At 43.7% G+C, this 21,663-nt stretch overlaps 1 protein-coding gene across 23 annotated transcripts in view; it reads left to right on the plus strand.

Moving 5' to 3' along the window:
- LOC121532940 (receptor-type tyrosine-protein phosphatase S) overlaps positions 1 to 21,663 on the plus strand; it is a 225,496-nt gene that overhangs the window by 181,790 nt on the left and 22,043 nt on the right. For 11 of the 23 annotated variants that reach the window (XM_045226526.1, XM_045226525.1, XM_045226527.1 and 8 more), the window contains 6 exons: positions 3,408 to 3,455; positions 8,017 to 8,114; positions 10,727 to 10,850; positions 13,590 to 13,765; positions 16,104 to 16,229; positions 18,917 to 19,071. In XM_045226526.1, the coding sequence (XP_045082461.1) occupies positions 3,408 to 3,455; positions 8,017 to 8,114; positions 10,727 to 10,850; positions 13,590 to 13,765; positions 16,104 to 16,229; positions 18,917 to 19,071 (727 nt within the window). The remainder of the gene's footprint in view (positions 1 to 3,407; positions 3,456 to 8,016; positions 8,115 to 10,726; positions 10,851 to 13,589; positions 13,766 to 16,103; positions 16,230 to 18,916; positions 19,072 to 21,663) is intronic. The other 12 variants (XM_045226537.1, XM_045226538.1, XM_045226540.1 and 9 more) reach the window with 3 other exon arrangements.

Below are 21,663 nucleotides of genomic sequence, written 5' to 3' on the forward strand. Positions count from 1 at the left end.
AAAGACACGTGTACAGTTCTTATCTAAACATAAGAGAACAGACATGAACAACAAGACCCAGAGTTCTGGGCACAAAACAAATATTACAAAACAAGACATACAGAACAGGGACAGGTAGAAAGAAAAAGGGTAGATGTAACCCCCTCACTTATACCCCCCTTTATCCCCCCCCTTATTCCACCCTATTCCCCTCCCGACTGCTCGGGTGGCGGGGCCAGCACACGCTGCCCAAAGGTAGATTACAATATGACAATTGAGAGTGCGTTAAAAAGTACAAATTCACAGCGCCGACTGGTCCGAGGGCCACTTTCCCACATCTCTAAATCCAACTCCCAGAGGTCTCGGCTCTCATTGTCTTACTTCCTGCCAAGCCCTCTGGTCGGAAGCTGACTTCCTCTACCAGGCCTGCAGGAGAATACCATTCCCTGTTCACTTATGCATCCACACACTTACACAGACAGACACATACAGTGCCTTCAGAAAGTATTCACACCCCTCTACTTTTTACAAAGTGGGATTCAAATGGATTTAATTGAAAAAAAATTGTCAACGATCTACACAAAATACTCTGTAATGTCAAACTGGAAGAAAAATTAAAACATTATTTTAAAAAATATATAAAATAAAACACTAATATATCTTGATTAGATAAGTATTCAACCCCCTAAGTCAATACATGTTAGAATCACCTTTGGCAGCAATTACAGTGAATTACAGCTGTGAGGCTTTCTGGAAGAGTATGAAAAATGTATGCACTCACTAACTGTACGTCGCTCTGGATAAGAGCGTCTGCTAAATGACTAAAATGTCAAATGTAAATGTAAGTGTCTAAGAACTTTACACACCTGGATTGTTTAATATTTGCACATTATTCTTTTAAAAATTCTTCAAGCTCTGTCAAGTTGGTTGTTGATCATTGCTAGACAGCCATTTTCAAGTCTTGCCATAGATTTCCAAGCCGATTTAGGTCAAAACTGTAACTAGGCCACTCAGGAACATTCAACGTTGTCTTGGTAAGCAACTCCAGTGTATATTTGGCCTTGTGTTTTAGGTAATTGTTGAATTACCTGCTGAAAGTGGTGACTAGGTGTATTGATACACCATCCAAAGTGTAATTAATAACTACACTATGCTCAAAGGGAAAGTCAACATTCTACCAATAGGTGCCCTTCTTTGCGAACCATTGGAAAACCTCCCTGGTCTTTGTGGTTGAATCTGTGCTTGAAATCCACTGCTCGACTGAGGAACCTTACAGATAATTGTATGTGTGGGGTACAGAGATGAGGTAGTCATTTAAAAATCACAGTAAACACGATTATTGCACACAGAGTCCATGCAACTTATTGTGTGACTTGTTAAGCACATTTTTACTCCTGAACTTATTTAGGTTTGCCATAACAAAGGGGTTGAATACTTATTGACTCATGACATTTCAGCTTTTAATTTTTTATTAATTTGTAAACATTTCTAAAAACATAATTTCACTTTGACATTATGGGGTATTGTGTGTAGATCAGTGACACAAAATCTAAATTTAATTGGTTTAAAATTCAAGCTGTAACACAACAAAATGTGGTAAAAGTCAAGTGGTGTGAATACTTTCTGAAGGCACACAAATACATGCTCCAACCCCACACTTAATCCGGAACCGCCTCATCTTCATGTTTAACTACACTGTCTTTCCACGAGTCATCGAAATCAGGTGGCACACACACACACGTTACCGACGGAATGATAAATTAAATTTGTAGACCGGAGATTTGTCGGCCCCCCTCTACATTTAATTAGTTATTGTCACAGTGAAATCAGAGGAAGGGGATGTCACATGTCTTCATCCCCCTCTTTCTGCACTTGTCTGCTAATTTCCTGACCTTTCTCATTACGCCCAGTCTCTCTTCATGGAAATTGTCAATTGAGTCAGATTCTCACTTCAGAGAAGCCTGACTGGATGACTTACGGGATGACACAGAAGGATGAATCTTAGTTAGGAGTTAGCCCTTTGGGTACACCCACCCACCCACTCATCTCTGAAGTGTGGTAAGGGTTTGTAAGGTCACACTTTGAGGACAGGAAACCGTGTGCTCTGAGGACTTCCAATGAGATGACCTGTAACCTTTTGGTCGCCACCTTTTGTGCACATCCATTGTTTCGTTTCCTTGCCTTCTCTTGTGCACACGACCAGAAGTACATTTTGTCTCTGTTGGAAGAAAACCTTGTAGCTGTTGGAAATAAAGTTTTGTGATTGTGTCTTCATAAATGGTCAAATATGGCAGTTTCTCCGTTCCCTGAAAGCTTTTTGGGGGCGATACAAGGTTTTCTTATAACAGTGACGATTTACTCAAATGCCAAGTGTTCGTTGTTCTCCGTACAATGGAGTTTGAGGGCTACAGTTGGCAACAATATACAACGCTAAAAATGAGTTCATGTACTCAGGCTTTTCACCACAGAGTGCCCTTGCAGTGTACTGTATTTGTATTTGCTGCAGCATTTGAACTTAATCTAGGATATGCATCTATGCTTCATTGGGTTACTGTGTGCTAGCGGTCCATGAGTGTATTCAATTGAAATGCTTTTGTGGCCCAGAAACTGAATTCGCACTCCTTTTGAGTCCAGAGCAATAGGCAGCTGCAGTGCCGAGCTTCAGTGACCTCACCTTGACCAAACAGACAGGTGTGAGGACCACGGCCTAAGTAGAAAGACAGACAGAGAGAGGGTGTAGCTGTGACGCAGCCTTTACCTTCATGAATCTTCTTGACAGACTTTGAACTGTCACAACTGCTTCCATTCGCACCAGCTCAGACTTCTGAACAAAAGGGCTTTTCAGCATTCATTTTTCAGAAGAAATATAAGCCGTTTCCCTTCCTTTCTTCCTGTATTTCTTTCTCTCGCTCTCTTTTATGACAGTAACTTTCTTACCTCTGTTTATGTACGAGAAACAAAATCAATTTCTGACCCACACTATGGCCAGGCAGCTTGATAGAGGAGTTTCAAACGGGCAGGAGTGATGGACGCCTGTGCCAAACAAACAGCTTGCGCTGCCACCGCGGCACTGATTTTGACAGTGGGTGGGAGGAGGGTCAAGGTATTCTGCTGAAATGTGTGGCCTACTTTCCCCCTGCCTGTCTGACAGGCTGGCTTCAAATCCAACACTCAGGACCCCCTGTGAAGGACCTCAATAATTCAGGACAGGGAAGGATTTGTACAAAAAGAACACAAAGAATAGTGATTAATAACATTGGTAAACATTGGTGAATAAGTGAAGGATTGAGATACTTTGCCTCTCTGTATGTGTGTTTCTTCGCCTTTTATCATTTTGTCCATTTTTAGGATTTTTTAAGTTGCCTTTGCATTTCAGCATTTTTTTAAACAAGTTTTTCTTTCTTTTTTATGTTTGCTATTCTTCACAGATTCTGGTCTGAGCAGTCCTCTAAGTGAAGCCGATTTTGACTATGAAAGTTAGTCCCTACGCATTTAGCTCCTGTGTTTGTCCTCTCGCATTATTTTTGATTTTCTAGCACTGCCCCCATTTACAAAGTTTATTTCCCACACGTTGCAATTTCAGCACTAATTTCCTTGTTTTTCTTTCGTAACCCAGCTGTTTTGACTTTGGTTGGATTTTCAGTTACGTTATTCACACAAAGCTGTTTGGCTGCGCATTAATCCACTATACGTAACCTCTGCGATCACTTCTGCTGATTTAAGCTGGGTTTTTTACAGGAGTTCTGTCTTCTCTCTCACTCCCCTTGCTCCCCTCCCTCCACCCCCACCACTGCTTCAATTCCAATCTGAACTGACTGGGTCTTTCTGCAGTCTACGAGATAACGAGCGGAATTAATTAAAGACCCTGGCAAACGATGGTTCGACATCTGATCGTCTCCCTCTCGCAGAAAAGGAGCAATGAGAAATAGTTTTTTTCCCTCCAACTCCGAGACACGCTGAGAGTGTCTTCCCTTTTATATATAAATAAACATATATAAACAGGCCAGTGGCTGGGGCTATCAAAAGGAATAATTTTTTCCCAGCCGTATTGACTGCGGATCGGAGATTGGAAATGTTTAATTAGATGCTAGTTGTGTTTCTCCGTGCCCATTGATCTCTGCTGTTGATTGCTGTGAAAAAAACAGAGGGACTACTTCGATATTGGAGGGGAAAACTATGGGAGAAGGGGGGGGACTTTACATGTGATTGGCCCGTGCCAAAGTCCAAGTTTAGAAATGGAATATCCTCTGAGTAAATACACATACACACTGAGTGCACACTGCGGCTGTGTATAAATGAGGATATGGATAAGAAAACAATTCCGATGCGATCAACTCGTTTGTCTTTGGCAGGCCCAATAATAATAATAATAATAATAATAATAATAATAATAATGATTTGGGGGGTGCTTAAATTTGTGCTATTTCACCTTTTTCCTATGGGCCCTGGTCAAAAAATTTGCAATAGTGAATAGGGTGCCAATAGGTGCCATTTCAGATGCAGCCCCACTGTGTGTGTTGATACAGAGAATGTTTTGTTGAGTTAGGCAGTATTCAAGATGAAAATGGACTATAAATGCCTTTTCTAGGAGCTTCCAGTAGGCAAAAATCAAAATCTCCGTAAGCACCAACTCGGAGCATGACCCAGTCTGCTCATCTGCAATGCATTGTGGGGTGTATTAATTAAAACCAGTTTAGATTTATTGCTTGTTTTTAACAGACTGAGAGCCCAAATGAATTCCAGTAAACTTATACTAGACAGCTATTATTTACTCGTCCTTGCTTTTGTTAAAGTAATGAAGCAGACATCAGTCCAATTCATATACATTTCCTATAAGTTTAAATAAATACAGTTATTACTAGTTTAACATATGCCAGTGGGCCTACGTTACCTTGTATATCCCGGGTTACAGTTCCTTTTTCCAAACCAAACACTTAAACCGTAGCCTCCGCAGGCAGTAGCACTGTCCTGCACTTACAGTACATCTAAGGCAGTACGATTGGCTGTAGATAGGAACTGAGGTACTAAGTGTGTGAGTGCACACTGTCTGCCACTGGAACACTAAGCACACACTGCTTTTGATCTCGCTGCTAACAAGCTGCTCTCGTTTTTTTCAAATGAGAAAATAAGGGGAGGGAGCGTCCACATTTGCGTCCGTTCAATTTCGCTTATAGCTCCTCATACTTTTTCCCTTTGAGTTTGTGGGATAACAAACTGACAGCCTAAGTTAATATTCCATTTTTAAACCACGTTCGGTGTTAATAAATGCACCATCCGGCAATGATTAATAACACCGCGTTTCCAGCTGATGCCATAGGAAAGTAGCGTGCGATGTTAGCTCAGTCAGAAACTGATGTGTGAGCAAACAAATGTAGGAACTTGTCCAAATACATCTATATCAGCGGGGCTTGCTAATACTGCTCTTCCCATGCAAGGTTGTGTCTATTAATTCAACTTAAGATAATAAATAATTGAACAGAACAATTCTTAAAGGAGTATTAAGAAGGTTGTTTTATTTGGCCTCACAAAGGATCGTCAGATTGGTTCGTTATTGAAAAAATTAAGACATGCTATTGAACTGTGTAATAATCAGTGCTTGAATTTGTCCGGTGCTGGCACCTCAAAATTTCAACTACATAATAATATAATAATAATATGCCATTTAGCAGACGCTTTTATCCAAAGCGACTTACAGTCATGTGTGCATACATTTTTATGTATGGGTGGTCCCGGGGATCGAACCCACTACCCTGGCGTTACAAGCGCCATGCTCTACCAATTGAGCTACAGAGACCACTACATCTCTAATGCTCTAAAATATGAACAAATTAAATTGAGCACCGGCACCTAAAATGAGTACAGGCACTTTTTTCATTCCACTTTAAGCACTGATAATAATACAATAATAACTTCAATCAGTGGGTCTTATTCAATCAGTGGGTCTTTAGAAGATCTACAGTGTGATTCACCTTTGAACCAGTCCTCTAACACAACACAGCATGTCCAGTCATCAACTAGAATGGTGGTGTTCAGTGCCTCAACCTCCATTAGTCCCTGTGTCTCCTATATCCCTGTTATATCCCTATAATCTCTGCTAATCCCCATGTAATTGTCGACGTAACATTATTCCCTTCATTTATAAAAATTACCATCACTAATTGGGAATGATGCCAGGTAGTGTCGAGTGTCCCCTCCCCGACGAAACAAAACATTTGTGATCCCGCCGACATTCGGGAGGACGCTAAACGCCACGCGAATGGGATAAATTTAGGATGCTTAATCTGATTACACCGATTTTGCACGCCCAAGTACGTCATCAAGATTTAGGCAACTTTTGACCTCCATTTGCAGAAAGCAACAAAGTGGGCTTAAGCACCTTTTAAAAATATGACTAGTGTTAAGTTCCGTGCCGGGGCTATGTCCAGGGACAGGCCAACAATATGACTCCACCGTATTCCATTACATACCCAGCATTATGCTCCTAAATGGATTAGCTCCAGTGTACACACACTGCCCCGCAGATAATGTTACATCACATTGCCTGGTGCACTTGGCGAGCTATAGAGAAAAAGTAGCTAAAATGTCCCCACTACTGACTAGGCTGGTTTGAATATTACTATATTTCTAGGGCAGTTTGGAAGGCGGTAGTGGCGGTGGAGTGCTACAGAGACCATGCAAAAATTGCCTTTAACCGACTACACAGGTTCTGACATTTTGGATGGTGTGGAGACTGGGGAGGGGCGTCCATCTTAGGGGCCCAGGTTTTTGGCTGCTTTTTTGGATGGCCCGGCTGAAAGCCATAAAAGGGTGTCTGTGATTGATCCTAGCGTCATGCTTGCTTGGCCTTGGCTGACTGGAGTGGAGCAGCTCACTGCGTCACCGCGTCACTCACACTGTCACTATCACCTTCCCCTTCTTGACCCCTCCCCCTCCTCCATCTCATCCAACTCAAACCCCAGGCCAGGGCTCGTCAACTGTCCCCTAACCCCTGACCATTGACCCCTAACCCCTGAACTTCGTAGACAGTATTTAGTTAGTTTATAGATGCAGTGATGTAGATGTACTTCATTGTGGCAACATTTTGACTGCTTGTTTTAATCTAAATAAATTTTTCAATAAACAAGTCAAAATACTTTAACAGACAGAGGCCTTGGTTTTCCAGGCTGATGGGAAAATAGTGTTGTTATTTTGTGTGAAATGCCACTCTACAATGAGGTGATGTTATTTACGATTTGAGTTAACTCCAGTATTAAATATTTGCGCCTCTGAATGTGAAAAGGTTTTTCACAGGCAGCTTTTATGCTATTGTTAATAGCACTTCCTTGTCACTGTGACATGGTTAAGAGAAAGCTCTAGCTTTTTCCTCTTACCCTAGCATAAAAACTATAATTCCTTTTGTTTTTGTGCACTGAGGAGTGAAGAACTATTTATGTCAACATTGCATCATCTTGGCTCCAAAGGTTTTTTCTCTTTTATTATTGTGCATTCAAAAACCGAGGTTTGTTGCCTTGTCTCTGTTGCCAAGCTATTAAAAGCTGCGTCTCTCTGTAGACTTGAGCGGTAATTGGTCGGGGGGTTCTTTCTCACCATAGCAATCACCCATTGGTTGTCCTTTATTTGCGGCCCTATACCTTGTGCGCCATTATGAAGGGGAATAGTAGTGAGTGTGCAGAATAAAAATGTTGAGCTCCGGCCTGGTCTCGACTGTATTCCCTAACATCACCCATCAACTCCATACGGACCGTGTGTTTGAATTCCAGAATGTTCCCTAGTATTCCCCCCCTCCCTTGTCATTTAAGGCTTTCTCACTTACCCCACCTCCGTCCCCCCGTCCCCCTCCGTCTCCACTGCAGCTAGCAGAACTGCATTATCCACAACCCCCATTCTCCCCAAACCCTTGTCCTGTCATTCTCTTAACATTTGGAGGGTTTTAGCCTCTCACTTCGAATGCCATGGCAGCTGTACTGATGCATTGTCTTTCTATCCCTCCTTCCCCCCTCCCTCGGTTCTCTCTCTCTTCATCTGTGTGGTGAACAGGTATGATGAATCATCCACCCATCCCTATCGCGGAGCTGGCTGAACACACAGAGCATCTCAAAGCCAACGACAACCTGAAGCTCTCCCAGGAGTATGAGGTGAGTGTGCTGGGGTCAGGGGGTAAGGGTTAAAGCTGGGTCTCTGGTGAGGTATAATGGTGTAGGGGGAAGTTGCCTCTAGACGCTGATCTTGGGTCAGTTTTGTATTTTCCCCACTAATGGTTAAGGTTAGGGTTCGGGGAAGGGAAGCTAATTCTTGATCTGTACCTAGGAGAAACTTCACCCCTGAGCGAGGTGGAATGAGATTACTGGGATTCCAAGGTTTTAGTGAATTAACTGTATGTCGAAGGTTTTAGTGAATTAACTGTATGTCCATCAGCCATTAGTTGGCTGGTGGCATTGTAGTGGCATGTTATCTAGTCAAAGTTGGCGATATAATCAAAGTTGGCGTTGTAATATAAATCAAAGTTCCATCACATCCTCTTCAACTGGGCCCAATATAATGAAACAACACATTCTATACTTTAACGTTGGGTTTCCAGGCAACCCTTCCCCCAATGCAATTTCATAATCACACCAAAAATCACTGAGCACTTAATCCGTCACAATGCGCCCAGTCCCACACCAGTCAACGGATGGTCTGTCAGCCACCCTTAAGATTCTAAGCTGCAGCATGGTGGATCCACACACACACACACATACACTGGCATCGGGCGAGCATGAAGCCGAGCTGTCGAAGCCCTGAGTGCAGCCAGGGAGGTTATAAATGAACCTGCCGCTGATTAGAAATCAGGATCGCTGAATCAGCCCTTGTTTGCATACAGAAATATCCTCCCTCAGAGCATCAGAGCTGCACCAGGGACAGTTGTGGGTACTGTAGTACTGGGTGCCAACAGGAGAACTACAGTTAAACCAGTGGTGGATGGTGGTGGATGTTGGGATAATGACTGCTTGCAGCCATACAGTACATCTTCTTTTAATCTATTATTTATAAATCTATGTTGGACCGTGTACCAAATCGACTTCCCTTCACACTGGCGAGGCAGAGAAGGACAAGGGTATCGAGTCGTCGGTGAGGGTTTGGGAAAAGTGACTTGTTGACACTTCGGAACACTTTGGTACAACGCAAAGTTCTTAATTACTTGGCTCCAAAAGGAATGTTACTTACGGTGCACTCCTCTCTCTCTCTCCGTCTCGCTCCCCCTCTACCCTCTCCATTCGCTCCCGCAGAAAAATAAATGACCAAATTAAATGGAGAAGTGTAATTTTCATTTTGTTATTTTCTTGATGAATGGCTGCTCATCTGGGCGCCTTGGCTTGCCAAGCCCGGACTCTTCGGGCTCTGAGTGATTGGTTTTTCTAGCGGGGCGGGATGGAGGGGGGAGGAGAGGAGGAGGGAGGGAAGGAAGCGTAGAGAGGAGAGGGGTAGGAAGGGGAGCTCGGTTAATGATCAGGGCTGCAGTACAGGAGCTGGAGGGAGAGGGGCGGCATATTTTCGGAGAATGAACATAGCAGGGGTAGCTGGTGGAGGTTCGGAAACAGGGAAGGGGAGGAGACTTGTTCAAAGGGTCCATCATCGCCTAAAGCTATGGAATGTACTGAGGAGGTGGAGTAACTAATTATTCAGGTGTCAGCACCAACATGCCCCATCCCAGAAAGGCCCGTCCCCTTTTGATGGGAGCTCTCACTCATACTCATCGCCTTGGCAACACCTTTTTGTCAGGATAGGGGAAGTGGAGGAGGAAGGGGAGTGTTAAAGTAGAAACCACACTCACCCTATTATACAAACACACACACACACACGTCTTCAAGAGAGCGCTACTACAAACAAAATAATCCCAGTCAGCCTCAGGGGAGACCAGACAGAGAAAAAGAGAAAGAGAAGGGCGGGAGCAGAGAGAGAGACAGAGACAGTGACAATGTGAGCAGGTTCTCCTCGTGCCGAGCTGGCTGCCTGTTATTTCACTGTGATGATTGTGGGTAAACTGTTACATCAGGCTCCTATTTGGACTTTATTTAGCCCCAATCTCTGTTCCCTGCGCCAGGCCCTAACCAAAAACATCCTTCAAGCTAGCGCCAGGGCCCGCGAGCGAGCGCCGAATCATAATGGAATACTAAATTACCCTGACAAGGGAATAGAATATTTATCCGGAAATCTCGTATTCCAAGCGCGGGCAGCATTTGTCTTGCCAGCAGTGTCGAGGCCCAGCAACCTGGTTGATTCCCCCTCTTTCTCCCTAAGAGAAGTGCTGCCACCTTCTCAATATTTGTATTGCCATTATGCACTGTCAACATTAAAGATCTTGATAAAGCCACCTGCGCAGGCGTTTATATAATGTAATAATATGCCATTTAGCAGATGCTTTTATCCAAAGCGACTTACAGTCATGCGTGCATACATTTTTTTGTGTATGGGTGGTCCCGGGGATCGAACCAACTACCTTGGCGTTACAAGCGCCGTGCTCTACCAGCTGAGCTACAGAGCTACTTATATTTGAAGTGGGCACCGAGCAGCTGCCAATGAGGCTGTTGTTCCCTTGTTGAGTTTTCTCTCTTTCTCTCTCTCTCTCTGTATTGTTGTGTTCCTTTCTGTGCCTTCCCTCTCTATATCTTTCTTTCGTCTCCTTTCTGAGGGTGTCATATTGTGTGTGTATGTTTGTGTGTGTGTGTGCGTGCGTGTGTGTGCGTATGTGTTCTATCTTTTCCCACAGTCCATCGATCCGGGCCAGCAGTTCACATGGGAACACTCCAACCTGGAGGTGAACAAGCCCAAAAACCGCTATGCCAATGTCATCGCCTATGACCACTCCCGCGTCATCCTTGCACCCATCGAAGGTAAGACTAGACACTTTTTGGGACTTTTTACCCCACCAATTGCAACTTCAATGCTCTGTGTTGGTCTATTATGTCCTGCAGACCAAGGTTTGAGGTAGACTGACGGCCCAATACTCTTTTGTCTCATCTTATTTGATCTTATGAAATGACCATTTGTGCATAGTTGAGAAACAAAGTAGTCTTTAGGACATTGTCAGATGAGCTCACGCTTCAACAGTGAAAGTCATAGCCAGGTGAACTCTTCACCCTTCAATCCTGCTGGGCTCTCAACCTCTCTCGACCTTTTTCTGCGACTTATCCATTTCGACTTGATTTTGACAGTTTGCAATAGGCCCAATTTAAGAGTGCGACAGCACGCATAACAAAATCATCCCTGGCAAAGCGTCCATAAATACATAAATTAATCAAGTCTGAAATTTCCATTTTACAGTGCAGTGATTTTGCCATTAGTCACAGCAGTAGAACAATTCATGTATGCAGCCATTCGCTGTTCACTTAGCTATGACTAACGCCAATGCACCACAATCACATTGTGCGACGTGGAATTCTTTTTAATGACGTTTGCCTTTTCTCTTTCTCTCTCTCTCTCTGTCTCCCCCCCACGGTTGTTGCCGCGCTCTTTGTCGTATCTCCCTACTCTTAAATTAGCCCAGTCGAGTGTTTCATTGTTTGTTGCTTGAGTGCGAAAACGTCAATTAAGGAACATGACTTTTCGAGCGCCATTGCAGTCTGTTGAAGCGTTTTAGAGTTTAAGAGTTATTACTAGTATGTTATAAGTCTGATAAAGGAAGGCGTGTGACATTCAAGCATCTTTTATTAGTTGATAAAAGAGTAGACTCTAGTCTAGATAAAAGTAAATACAATTAGTAGACTCATTGAGGTTACAGATTGCCTGGTTGAAGATAGATACATTGGTCGGAGGATACTACGTTGGAGACTATAAGGATGCTATTCTCAGAGCTCCCATTTATTATATACGCTATATATGGCTATTTTTGACAGAGAGGAAAGATGAGCTACATTTGACTCTCTCACTCTCACACACCCGCACACTTACACACTCCCACACACCCACACACTTACACACTCCCACACACACAAAGATAGACCTACACTACATTACCAAAGGTATGTGGACACCTGCTTGTCGAACATCTCATTCCAAAATCATTAATATGGAGTTGGTCCCCCCTTTGCTGCTATAACAGCCTCCACTCTTCTGGGAAGGCTTTCCACTAGATGTTGGAACATTGCTGCAGGGACTTGCTTCCAATCAGCCACAAGAGCATTAGTGAGGTCGGGCAATGATGTTGGGCGATTAGGCCTGGCTCGCAGTCAGCGTTCCATTTCATCCCAAAGGTGTTCGATGGGGTTGAGGTCAGGGCTCTGTGCAGGCCAGTCAGACAAACCATTTCTGTATGGAGCTCGCATTGTGCATGGGGGCATTGTCATGCTGAAACAGGAAAGGGCCTTCCCCAAACTGTTGCCACAAAGTTGGAAGCACAGAATCGTCTAAAATGTAATTGTATGCTGTAGCGTTAAGATTTCACTTCACTGGAACTAAGGGGCCTAGCCCGAACCATGAAAAACAGCCCCAGACCATTATTCCTCATCCACCAAACTTTACAGTTGGCACTATGCATTCGGGCAGGTAGCATTCTCCTGGCATCCGCCAAACCCAGATTCGTCCGTCGGACTGCCAGATGGTGAAACATGATTCATCACTCCAGAGAACGTGTTTCCACTGCTCTAGAGTCCAATGGCACAGAGCTTTACACCACTCCTGCCGACGCTTGGCATTGCGCATGGTGATCTTAGGTTTGTATGCGGCTGCTCGGCCATGGAAACCCATTTCATGAAGCTCCCGGCAAACAGTTCTTGTGCTGAGGCAGTTTGGAATTCGGTAGTGAGTGTTGCAACCGAGGACAGACGATTTTTACACACTACAGACTTCAGCACTCTGCGGTCCCGTTCTGTGAGCTTGTGTGGCCTACCACTTCGTGGTTGAGCCATTGTTGCTCCTAGACATTTCCACTTCACAATAACAGCACTTACAGTTGACCGGGGCAACTCTAGCAGGGCAAAATTTGTACGAACTGACACGGCGGAAAGGTGGCATCCTATGACTGTGCCACGTTGAAAGTCACTGAGTTCTTCAGTAAGGCCATTCTACAGCCAATGTTTGTCTATGGAGATTGCATGGCTGTGTGCTCGATTTCATACACATGTCATCGACACACAATCAGACACACCGCAGGGCTTATTCTGACTCAAACACTCGCCCAGCCTGCGTGCGGGAGGGCTATTTTAGCTGAGATTTAGTGTGGCCTGTGTGTGTGACAGGCCGTGGTGGCGGTTGTAGAGCGATGGCGGAGAGAGGACCGCTCTGAGCACTGATTTACTCCCCAGGCCCCACGCTCCTTACTGCACACTCAAGCATCAACACTAAATCACAACCACAACACCAGGCTAGAGAAATAAATAAATCAAACGTAAAGAAAGAGAGAAAGAGAGGGAGGGAGAAGACAAGAGGGAAATAAAAAAAATTGAGAGGCAGAAAGAAAGGTGGAAAGCGAGAGCACACAGTGACCTAAGAACACAGTAATAAGAGCAATAAGAACACAGCGAAGTCTGAAAATTGCCTGAGCCATTAAAGTTGGCCACTTGGCCTATTAACAACCAACCATTCTAGAGATTGTCCCTTCTTCAACTCAATTACTCTCTTCTCTCCATTTCCAGGTATCATAGGCAGCGACTATATCAACGCCAACTACATAGACGGTTACAGGAAGCAGAATGCCTACATCGCAACGCAGGGTCCTTTGCCCGAGACGTTTGGAGATTTCTGGAGGATGGTGTGGGAACAGAGGGCAGCCACTGTGGTCATGATGACCAGACTGGAAGAGAAATCACGGGTAAGTAACTATAGAATTGAATCTGGTGTTCCCCCTGGATCAGTGTTAGGCTTGTTTTCTGACCAAAACAGACTTTACAGAAAAACTATTTTGAAATTCTGCAGTGTAACTGAGGAAAGTATAAGAGTCACTTTAAAGTGCACAGGGACAGAATCATTTCTGGTTAGTGCAATGTTGTTGTCTGTATGCAAGCCATAATCAGCCTAGGCATTGTGAATGGCCCTACAACAATACGAAGAATGCCAAGGAATCCACCTTAGAAACCAACCCTACAACCCCTCTACACCCGAAAAGGGGTTTCTTTACCTCAGGTATCTTACCTCATTCTCTGTTATCCCTCTCCATCTCTGCCCTTTTTATTCATTTACCTATCCCTCCGTCATGTGCGTTCTGCCCCTGTCAGATACCATCATGGTTAGCAGGCGGTGAGCGTTGACTGTGAACGTAAGGAGAGCGTTAGAGCGATGCGTTTCCTGCACTAGCTGTCACATCGCATCGGGGGGGAGGGGTTGGCGCGTATTGAATGAATATTCATTAGGTTAGGAAGGAAAGGATGGATAGGGTGACTGAGTGTTGGGGTGGAGGAGGGGGAGTGGTGGGGGAGCTGTCTTGGACACACTGTGTGGATCTCTGCTGAAAGGGAAACATACCCATCCTTGATTGATTGGTGGTTGTTGCTAGGGGGAGGCAGGGGGACGGGTGGATGGAGGGATGGGGAGGGGTTTAATGATTGTAGGTGAAGCCTACAGGGCAGGAGTTGATTTGACACTTCTTCTTTCCTTTCATTCCCCCGTTCTCTCTGTTTATTTACCTGGAGTGTAGAAAATGTGAAGGCAGCCAAGGGCCCGGTTTCCCAAAAGCATCTTAAGGCTAAGTTCATCGTAAGAACGTTCGTAGGAGCATCGTTAAATCTCAGAGCTGTTTCTCAAAACCATCATTACTAAAGTTGCACTTGAAAACGCTTGTTATTTACTGAATGCCTCAGACCATTCTTAGAACAGTAAATGTGTTGTTAGATTATTTTTTTGCCCTTCCGAGTCACTTCACACATAGAAGATCTCTGCTAAACATAGAATCAAGATGTTTATCTGTCTCTCTGTGACCGCCAATAACTTCAGAACGAAGTTGACTACGAATAAAAAGTTGCCAATGTCTTTGCAATTGTTACAAACAAGCGAAAACCAAGATGACTGAATGAAGATGAATACAGTATAGGCTACATAGGCCTATGTATTCCAATCATATTGAAATCAATTTAATGTTCGTTCAATTGAGTTCTATTTTGTTAATTGTAGGCGACTGTCTGTCATTTTTGCCACTGAGTATACAAAACATTAAAAACACCTGCTCTTTTCATGACTGGTGAAGCCAGGTGAAAGCTATGATCCCTTATTGATGTCACTTGTTAAATCCACTTCAATCAGTGTAGATGAAGGTGAGGAGACAGGTTGAAGAAAGATTTTTAAGCCTGGAGACAATTGAGACATGGATTGTGTATGTGTGCCATTCAGAGGGTGAATGGGCAAGATAAAAAATGCCTTTGAACGGGGTATGGTAGTAGGTGCCAGGTGGTTTGTGTCAAGAACTGCAACGCTGCTGGGTTTTTCACACTCAACAGTTTCCCGTGTGTATCAAGAATGGTCCACCACCCAAAGGACATCCAGCCAAATTGACACAACTGTGGGAATTATTGGAGTCAACATGGGCCAGCATCCTTGTGGAATGCTTTCGACAACTTGTAGATTCCTTTCCCCGTCGAATTGACGCTGTTCTCAATATTAGGAAGGTGTTCCTAATGTTTGGTATACTCAGTATATTTTGTGATGTGTAACAACATGTGCGCAATGATGTACCAAATATACAATAGTCTATTATTATAGGGTAAGCATTAGAATAAGACACCTCAATATTTGCAGCCATGTAGGTGATAGCCTATCTCTAGGAGCTGATCTGTCGTCAGTAGTGTGGAATAATTATAATGTTAAGGTAAGATGTGAATGGAGAAAGATGATCCGAGAGCAGTGCTGCCTTTCTTTCGATCCTATTTGTATCGACACAAGCTCCGACTACGAACTTATAGAAAGTTCTCCCTATTTGGTGTTTGGGAAGCGCATGTGAGTTCTTCTGCCTTTATAGGAATGATGCATCGTTAAAACACTCGTAAGCTTAAGTTCCATCGCTATCGGGAAACCGGGCGCTGGTGTGTTCTGTGAGCGTGTGTGCGTGCGTGTTTGCGTTTATTTGTGTGTGTGTATATGTGTGAATGAATGCCGTAGTTTGCCTTTGTTGTGTGTTTAGGTGTGTGTGTGCTCACCCACCTCGTCTCCTCTCTCCTCAGATCAAGTGTGACCAGTACTGGCCCAGTCGAGGAACAGAGACCTATGGGATGACCCAGGTGACTCTACTGGACACCATAGAGCTGGCCACCTTCTGCGTCCGCACCTTCTCCCTGCACAAGGTACGAGTGAGTACACAACTTTACTCCACCCATACTGCATAAACACTCATTTCACACTATGTTGTGCCTTAAGTCACACTGTAGTGTACGAGTGAGTACACAGCTTTACTCCACCCATACTGAAACTAATTTCACACGATGTTGTGCTGCAAGTCACACTGTAGAGTACTGTACACACGGGCAAAACATACTTCACTACACTACACACTTCAAACTGCACTACTGCATTGAATCACACTCCCTACTACTATTCTACACTCCACTCCTAAGTATCCACATTGCACACTATACCACTCCAGTCCAGACTGTCATCTGTTATATTCCTACTACTCCCTAGGCCCCCTATAGAACTGAAAATATCAGGCAGTAGTTTAAAGCAATATAGCCTTCTGGTAGGCTTGGTGGAACACTCCCCATGTTTCTTTCATCCGTGTCATTGTTTCAGTGGAGGCTTTGTTTGTGTGTTTTGTGAGGCCATCTGAGGAGAAGCCAATGTGGAAATAATGTGAGGAGAGGAATAAGAAATGTCAGGAATGCGATATGAGCTGTAATATGCTGCTGTATGCAGAGTCTTGCCTGGTGGGCCCTGGGGAGAGCAAGCCTTTCAGGAGCCTGTCTGTCTGTCTCCTTGTATTGTATTGGCTTTCCTAGTCAAACTCACAAACAGCGTATTTCTCGTAGCCAGCACTCAACACAACATCCTCCTCCTGCATCCAACAAGCAAATAAACAACAGAATGGTGAGGAATAGGTGAAGGATGGAAAGGAGAGGGAAATTGTTTACTTGGGTCGTCTCTCTCTTTATCTCTTTCTCAATCTCTCTCTCTCTCTCGCTCTCTCTACCCCTATCTCATTTAAGCGTCTCTCTCTTTCTCTCTCTCTCTCTTTCCTCTCCCTCTCTGCATCCACTTTTCCCTCTCACTCCCTCTCTCTCCTTCTCCCTTTAAACTATTTACATTCTCTCCTTCTTCCCAGACCTCTCCCTTCTTCCTCTCTTGTTCACTGTCCATCATCTTTTAATGTTGGTCTGCCAAATAGAAGCACTTAGCTAAGTGAGTGGAAGAAAATGCTACATGCATAATTGGCAGACTTTTCATATCCCACCCACCACCGACTCTTGGCGGTCAACATAAAAGTGTATAGCTAAAAAAGGAAATGTCTCTTTAAAAGATACGACTGCATTAAGTGGGCCCTTTAAGACGTCTGTGGCGGTATGTTTTGGTTCTGTTAAATGGAGCACAGTGCTAACGCTAAACTCTAATGCTATGCTAACAGACTGCTGTGTACTGGAGCTAGGGGGAGCTAGCTAGCTAGCTAGCTGGTAATACAGGTGCTTTTGGGCTGGTTAGGTTCAGTGCTACGTGGCTAACACTATGCTAACGGGTTCTGTTGCTTTATACTGGAGCTAAGTAGAGGAGCTAGGCTAGGCTAGCTAGTAGCACTGGTGCTTTTGGGCTGGTTAGAATTTTTGGGCTTGTTGGTGTACACATCTGTTAGTTTACAGCATCCTGTTGACCCGTCCCTCTTGATCCCTCTGTGCTCTCTATACTCCACTCCCCCCTTTCCCCCCCTTTTGCTCCCCCCCCCCTTTTTTTTCTTCCCTCTATTCTTTCCACACGCTGCTATTCCATCTCTCTCTTAACCTCCCTCTATCCCTCACACATCTCTCCATGTTCTCTCTTCTTCCCCAGCTGTCTCGTATCCCCCCACCTCTCTCTGTCTTTCTCTCTCTGTCTCTTGCATGCTCTCTCTCTCTCTCTCGCTCTCTCTCTCTCTCTCTCTCTCTCTCTCTCTCTCTCTCTCTCTCTCTCTCTCTCTCTCTCTCTCTCTCTCTCTCTCTCTCTCTCTCTCCCAGCATTCCCTCTCTTACTCTCTCTTCTTATTTCTGGTATGGTGTCTCATTGTTCTGTTCTCCGGTTGCCGTAGTTGCTTTGTAGAGAGTCTGTAACACACACACACACAGGCATCTATATGTATGCATATTCTGCAGTGACACAGAACCCTCCCGACGAGTGATAAATTCTTAAAAATAATCTGGGCGCCAGCCAGCTAGTTATCCCTCCCTGCAAAGAAAGAAGCACATCCACAGCAGAAAACACAAAACCAGTGGAATGGCCCAGGAAATAAATAGACAAAAAATAGACAAATCCCCGCAAACTAGGTCAGTTTGCTTTTAATTACTGCATTTATTTATTCATTTATTCAGCAGAAAAGTCTGTGAGGAAAGCAGAAAACGCTGCATTGAAATGCAAACGATTGCTTTAAAGAGCTTCCAGGAAAAAAGGAAAAGGGAAAACTAGAGGGCAGGGCAATGCGAGGTGTTTTTTCTCATTTTGTTTTAGTTTTTTTGCCGTCACATTTTTTTTCTCTCCTGTGTTAGACAGCTTTCCAATGCGTAATTATTATCGCTCTCTTTATGTCTCTGTTTATTGTGGTTGGCACACAGACAGGGGAACAGATTTTGCGGTATAAAGATGCATACCCTACAATTGTCTAAGCAAGTAGCTAAGATAGTGACATGCTATGTCATATATATGAATAGGAGGCACGTTGCTCTTGGAATGGGTTTGTATCGAGGCAAAAATGAATGGTCTGATAGACACTAATTTGGAGGCTTGAAATCAGAGCTGTTTCGCACACACACACACACACACATGTTGAATGAACCCCCATCTCTCTCTCCTGCCCCTCCAGAATGGTTCCAGTGAGAAGCGGGAGGTACGTCAGTTCCAGTTCACGGCGTGGCCTGACCACGGGGTCCCCGAGTACCCCACCCCCTTCCTGGCCTTCCTACGCAGAGTCAAGACCTGTAACCCCCCTGACGCAGGCCCCATCATCGCCCACTGCAGGTTGGTACACACACATACACACACATACACACACACAAACACACTACACAGCTACAGATAGTGGACAGATACACCCAGCAGATTTCACAGCAGGGTATATAGTATATGAAAATAATACTTCTGGCTGGCCACACATTGTTTGGTGCAGATTTTTGTTTCACCCCATTCAACTACTGTTCAATAAGTACTCAACTAGGTTGAGATTCAACTAGGTTAATTAGACTCAATAAGGATTCAAATAGGTTAGTTCAATGAGGTGTGGTACTGCAGAGCCAGTGTCAATGTTTCCTCTCTTTCTTCCAATGAACCATGGACCCAGCACCTCAGATTACAGAGGCCAAATCGTAACCGTAAATATTCCATTGACATCCATGCATGATTGATGTGAAGGTTGCCGTTAGGATTCGATCCATACTTACAGTATCTTTGTTCACACAGCATGGTAGTAGATAAATTATGAATCTTTATTGGAAAGATATCCTCACTCACAGTATGTATGCTCTGAATTGAATGTACTAAATCGTTTACTGCCATGGCAACAAACAAGGGTTCAACCAGGTGGGTTGTCGGTGGGAACCTACCAAATCTGATCTAAACCATAGTGTTTCATTCTATTTCTATGGTCTAAACACTGTTGGTTTGTGGCATTCTAGCCTTTAAGTCATGAGCTTATTGCGTTGGATATCTATGTTATTTTGTATCTGTGGTCTTTGTACAGTTGCCCTCCCAAGTCAGGAGGTATGACACAACCACTGTTCAACAGGGTGAACAATACACTTTACAATACACACGATACACATCAGTGCTTCAAAGGGTGTGTGTGTGTGTGTGTGTGTGTGTTTGTGTGTTTGTGTGTGTGTGTGTGTGTGTGTGTGTGTGTGTGTGTGTGTGTGTGTGTGTGTGTGTGTGTGTGTGTGTGTGTGTGTGTGTGTGTGTGCGCGCGCGTGCGTGTGTGCGTGTGTGCGTGCGTGCGTGTGTGTGTGCGTGTGTGTGTGTTTGTACGGTGCAGTGCATAGATCCAGTCATGCAGTGCTGGTAGAACAGTAATAGAGTGGTGAGTAAAGTGAAGGTCATAGCTCTCCAGTGTGTTAACACTAGACTGCAGGGCTCTGAGTCACTCACACACACACACCCACATGCACTCTCACACATACACACTCGCTCCCTATTAACTATGTCTTCACGTTCTCTTTCATGCCCTTCTCTTCCTCTTCTTGTTCTGCATCTTTCTCCTGCTCCGCCCTCTCTCTCCAACGCTCTATGTGTTCTGGTATCATCACTCTTTTCGTCACCATCTCCTCCCTGACCCCTTGCATCCCTCCATCCTTCTCTTTCAAATTCATATCCAAACTCACTTTATTAGTGTCTGCAAAATGACTGAAATGTAAATGTATTAGCATGACTGGATCAAGCCAACATTGTCAAAGCAAGATGGCAAATATAAAGATCCAGTCAATCTTAAAAACTGGAGGCCTCTTACACTTCAATGTTGTGATGCAAAAATACTAGAGAAATGCATAGCACTCAGAATTAAAAAGGTTTTACAAGGTATTGTTCATCCTGATCAGACAGGTTTTTTACATGGACGATACATTGGAGATAATATACGACAACTACTAGAAATAATAGAACATCATGAAACATCTAAGAAGCCAGGCCTGGTATTTATAGTGGAATTTGAAAAGGCCTTTGATAAAGTAAGCCTGGATTTTATTTATAAATGCCTGGATTTTTTCAATTTCAGGCATTATTATATAAAATGGGTATAAGTAATGTATAGCAACCCCAGGTGTAAAATAGTAAATAGCGGCTACTTCTCAGAAAGTTTTGAATTGTCAGGAGGAGTTAAACAAGGGTGTCTGCTGTCACCATATCTATTTGTTATGGCAATCGAAGTGCTAGCTATTAAAATCAGATCAAATAACAACATTAGAGGATTAGAAATCCAAGGCTTAAAAACGAAGGTGTCCATGTATGCCGATGACTCAAGTTTTATATTAAGTCCGCAAGCTAGATCCCTGCAATGTCTCATTGAAGATCTAGAGAACTTTTCTGGACTCTCTGGACTAAAACTTAATTATGATAAGTGTACAATATTACGTATTGGAACTTTTACATTACCCTGCAGTTTACCTATAAAATGGGCTGAAGTAGACATACTTTGTATTCATATCACAAAATATATAAATGAGCTCTCCACAATGAATTTCAATAGAAAACTTGTAAAAATAGACAAGATCCTGCAACCACGGAGCGGTAAATACCTGTCTATTTATGGAAAAATTGCCCTGATTAACTCCTTAGTCATATCTCAGTTTACTCACTCACTTACATATGAGAAAAAATATTTAGCTTTATCTGGGAAACTAAACCAGACAAGATAAAGTGTGCCTATCTATATAATTAATATGAATTGGGTGGGTTGAGATTATTAAATATAAAAGCACTAGACCTCTCTCTTAAAGCATCACCTATTCAAAAATGTTACTTGAACCCTAAATGTTTCTCAAGTAGATTACTAAGAAAAGCTCATCCATTGTTTAAAAATGGCCTTTTTGCCTTTGTGCAGATTGCCATGTCTAATTTTCGATT

The sequence above is a fragment of the Coregonus clupeaformis genome, chromosome 17, assembly GCF_020615455.1.
Source record: "Coregonus clupeaformis isolate EN_2021a chromosome 17, ASM2061545v1, whole genome shotgun sequence".
Taxonomy (NCBI): Eukaryota; Metazoa; Chordata; class Actinopteri; order Salmoniformes; family Salmonidae; genus Coregonus; species Coregonus clupeaformis.